General features: G+C 41.3%; 1 protein-coding gene across 1 annotated transcript; it reads right to left on the bottom strand.

The window, feature by feature from the left end:
* Nucleotides 1–2255: 2255 nt before the first annotated feature.
* Nucleotides 2256–3677, bottom strand: LOC134319047 (shaker-related potassium channel tsha2-like). Its single transcript, XM_063000034.1, has one exon. The coding sequence runs from the start codon at nt 3675–3677 to the stop codon at nt 2256–2258; it is 1422 nt and encodes a 473-aa protein (XP_062856104.1).
* Between the last annotated feature and the right edge of the window lie 519 nt (nt 3678–4196).

Genomic DNA, 4196 nt, shown 5'->3' with positions numbered 1-4196 from the left:
ACCACCGTAGTCCAGCGCCACCCGGAAACACTGGATGAAAGACTGGAACAACACCATGTTCACCGAGTTACCTGCTATTTACATTAGCCAGTCTGAAGTAAACCTACAAGATACCAGACATAATGTATGAAGGATGCAACCCTCCTCACCTTAAAAGGTATTATGGTAATAAATGTGTTGCATTTAAAGGAAATTTAGATATAAACATGTTTTAATTGATCATTTTAACTCTAAGCAGATTCATTCTTTAAATCATATTTAGTAACTTTTTGTTCTGATAAGTGTAGATGTGGGTCAAGTGACTCTGTAAACACTGGGCACAAGGCAGGAATATACTGTACAGTACCCTGTCTATAACAGACCAGCTCGAGGCAGATGCATTGGAAAACCAAATGCAGATGTTACTGAAAATTTCAATAAACTGGTAAAACATTTATCAAAATATTTTTATATTTTATTTATCAAAAACAAAAGTGCACAGGCATTGTGCCAAGTAGCCCATTTTAAACAAGTCATAACGACATTTTATATAATAAAATAATTCTGGTAAAAATGTTACCAAAGGCCATAGGTTTTTAAGTGTGTGGCTTAACTGTTATTATAACAAAATAATTTAAATACACAGACTATACATTATGTAACATTTAGTGTTTATGTAAACAGTTCTGAACAATCCTGAAAGCACAATGTTTGGCAGTGAAATCAAAAAGGCACAAAGGCTTAAAATAACAGATTGATACTACTGATGACATAATTACTTACCACCTCAACTTTGTTAATAGAATTAAAAACAGTAGTTATTTACCATAGTGGTTAATGTATGAAAAAACAAAGAAATTATCTACGGAACGTACTCATGTTGAATCACACGATGGCGCCAGAAGATCACAAATGATACACAACTTTACTCTATAAAAGTGGTTTATGCTCTATGTACTGTTGCAACATAGTAGACATTGATGGTACATGTAAACAATGGATGTAAAGTGTCAAACTGCAATAAATAGTCATATTTACATTGTCTTTCTTTATAGAGTGACACAAGTTTTTTTTTAGATTCATATAAACGTGCAACAACCAAAAAACAACAACTGTATTTTAATGAGGTGAACGGCTACCAAAAGTCAATAGACTGGAATCATAAAGAAGGGATGAAAACTATTCTTTCAACAACAAAAAATGAAAGCACAGCTACTTGTTTTTGAGTACTCTATTGTGATGAGAACTACTCATTAATGATTGATAATGATTTTTATTATTTTAATAATCATCAAACAATTCCATGATGCCTACTGTTCTGTGGATAAGAGAACTGTCACACAATTAGGATGAGGACCTTTAGGATCTTACTACATTCATCAGGATAAAAAGTACCATTGTATTAATTAGGTGATTAGCCAGAATAACCATGTTGTTTTATAGTGATCCTTGTCTCAACGACAAAGTGGATTCAAACAAAATTCATGCCAGTAAAAGCCTGTGCAGCATAGGGATCAGGCCTTCAGGCCTGTACCTTCCACTAGTTGTAAAGCGCTCCTGCCATAAAACACATAGCGGGTTCATTTTTGTAACTGAAACTACTGCCATACTTGCCACCATAACCAGATTTGATTTATATTCAGTTTTTACTTGTTTTCTTGATTCAAAATCTAGGTCAGCTGGGCCTGCTTCAGCATAAATGCTAAAGAGCATGGTAGGATTTAATTGCTTTATTGGATTACACAGTTCACCTGTCTGGAATCATCTGCACTTGACATGTTTGTCCACTTGTTTATTCAGGTTTTTTCTACCCAGATTTCTCACCATAACATTCTTTAAAGTGGCATACTCCATCCTGGGTTAATCAGTATCAGTGTAAACACTGCTTGTCTAGCTTATTTTAAAGAACAGGAAACTTTCCATAAAGACAAACACTTAATGGGGTATTGGGCCCACTGCATTAACCTCACATTTGAGCCTACCATTTGTATTAGCACCACTGCTTATTTGACATACAAACTTTAGACTTTTTTCTTGAACACTATGTTCCAGGGAATGACCTTGGTTTGCCAAGCATATGAAATGCCAATGCCAGTCACAAAGAGGGAGAGGTATTTGAGGTGCACAGCACCTTAAGGATCTGGCTTCTGACTCACTCTTCCATTTTAGAAGGTAAAAGTTCATCCAAAGGAAGGAGTACTGTATTCGTTTTTAAGCCAAGACCACTCATACTGGTGCTTCACACCAATGGCACAGCCCAAGTTGTGTTTAGGAACTTACAAGTCTGTCAGCTTACCTGTGTATTCCCCTGGATTAAAATTGCAGTATGTGGACAAATGAAACTCATCATTATCATTATTCTCTAAGTATTCTGATGTAAGAAAAAAGATTTTACATTCATCTTTATTGTTTTCCTCAAAGGTGGGCTCTGGTCGACCACAGGTGACATGCGTGTACTTATTGTTGTCCTGATTGTTGTGCGCTCTGTGGTAAAAGTAGCTAAAGTTTGACACAATGACTGGTACAGGTAAGGCGATAGTCAGCACTCCTGCCACTGCGCACATCGACCCTACTATTTTGCCACCCAGCGTGACTGGACTCATGTCCCCATATCCTACTGTAGTCATGGTAACCACTGCCCACCAAAAAGACTCTGGGATGCTGGTGAACCCAGTTTCAGGAGCATCCACCTCTGCGAAGAAAACTGCACTAGAGAACAGGATAATGCCAATTAAGAGGAAAAAGATAAGCAGCCCCAGTTCGCGCATGCTTGCATGCAGGGTCCGTCCCAAAATCTGTAGACCTTTTGAGTGCCTTGAGAGTTTGAAGATACGGAACACTCGCACCAGACGCACCACTCGGAGCACTGCTAGAGACGCGTTCCCCTCGTACTCTGCCAGATCCAGTCCTAGGGTTATAAAGTACGGCAAGATTGCGATTATATCAATGGTGTTCATCATGTCCTTGCAAAAAGCAGACTTGTTCGGACACGCCGCGAACCTCACGAGCAGTTCGAAGCTAAACCACGTAATGCACACAGACTCCAGAAAGAAGAACGGATCCATGAATGGATTAACTTTCTCACCTTCCTGGCTCGTTTCGTTTGCTGGTGCTTGACCCCCGAAATCATCTCCATCTCTGAATTCTGGTAACGTCTCCAAACAGAAGATGATTATGGAGATCAGGATGACCATCACGGAAACTACGGCGATGCATCTGGCAGGTCCAGAGCTGTCTGGATACTCAAACAGAAGCCAGACTTGCCTCTGAAACTCGTTGACGGGCATCGGGCGCTCCTCCTCCTTGCCCAGTCCTTCATCCTGCATGAAAGTCTCGATGACATTTTCGCCAAACTCATAAAATTTTATTTCCTCAGCGAAAACCTCTACAGGTACATTGGCAGGTCTTCGGAGCCTCCCACCGGACTGGTAATAGTGCAGGATGGCATCGAAGCTTAGTCGGTTTCGATCGAAAAAGTACTCGTTACGCACAGGGTCGAGGAAGCGCTTGCGCTTGTACGGGTCGCCAAGCAAAGTATTTGGAAAGCGCGCAAGAGTCTTTAGTTGCGTCTCGAACCGCAGACCGGAGACATTAATAACCACCCGTTCACTCACGTCTTTCTCTCTCAGAAGATCCGCGTCCCGGGGCAGCTGTACAGTGTGAGCCGTCTGAACCGGTTCAACCGCGTCCTCAACCATGCTGCCCCCTCGGGGGTAACGCCGCTCGCTTCTCCACGATTTCCTCCCACGCCACCAGTTTTTCGGGTCGGGCAAATCCAGCCTGACGGTGGGTGCAAGACCTAGAACTAATACAGCGACAGATACACGTTAAGACGTGACTAAAGCGTTCTGAACACTTTCCTGAACTGTTTGATGTTGAATCCATACAGCGTGTACCGTTCCAACCTGGTGTGTAGCCAAAGAGAACCTGACAGATCTACAGTCTTGGTCCTGCCGAGCTTTTTAAAGTTAAGCCCACCCTAGTTCAACCCTGGTAAACTGACACCCACCCTGTGCCAGGATCTTCAGGAAAACAAATACCCATGTCACTGAGCTCTCACTTGACCCTGGTCCTTAGAGCAAAACTTGTCTATCTATCTATCTATCTATCTATCTATCTATCTATCTATCTATCTATCTATCTATCTATCCATCCATCCATCCATCCATCCATCCATCCATCCATCCATCCATCCATCCATCTATCTATCTATCTAT

This window comes from Trichomycterus rosablanca, chromosome 8, assembly GCF_030014385.1.
Source record: "Trichomycterus rosablanca isolate fTriRos1 chromosome 8, fTriRos1.hap1, whole genome shotgun sequence".
In the NCBI taxonomy this organism is placed as follows: domain Eukaryota; kingdom Metazoa; phylum Chordata; class Actinopteri; order Siluriformes; family Trichomycteridae; genus Trichomycterus; species Trichomycterus rosablanca.
Note: the sequence above shows the minus strand (reverse complement) of the source record. Positions and strands in the feature narration are given on the sequence as shown.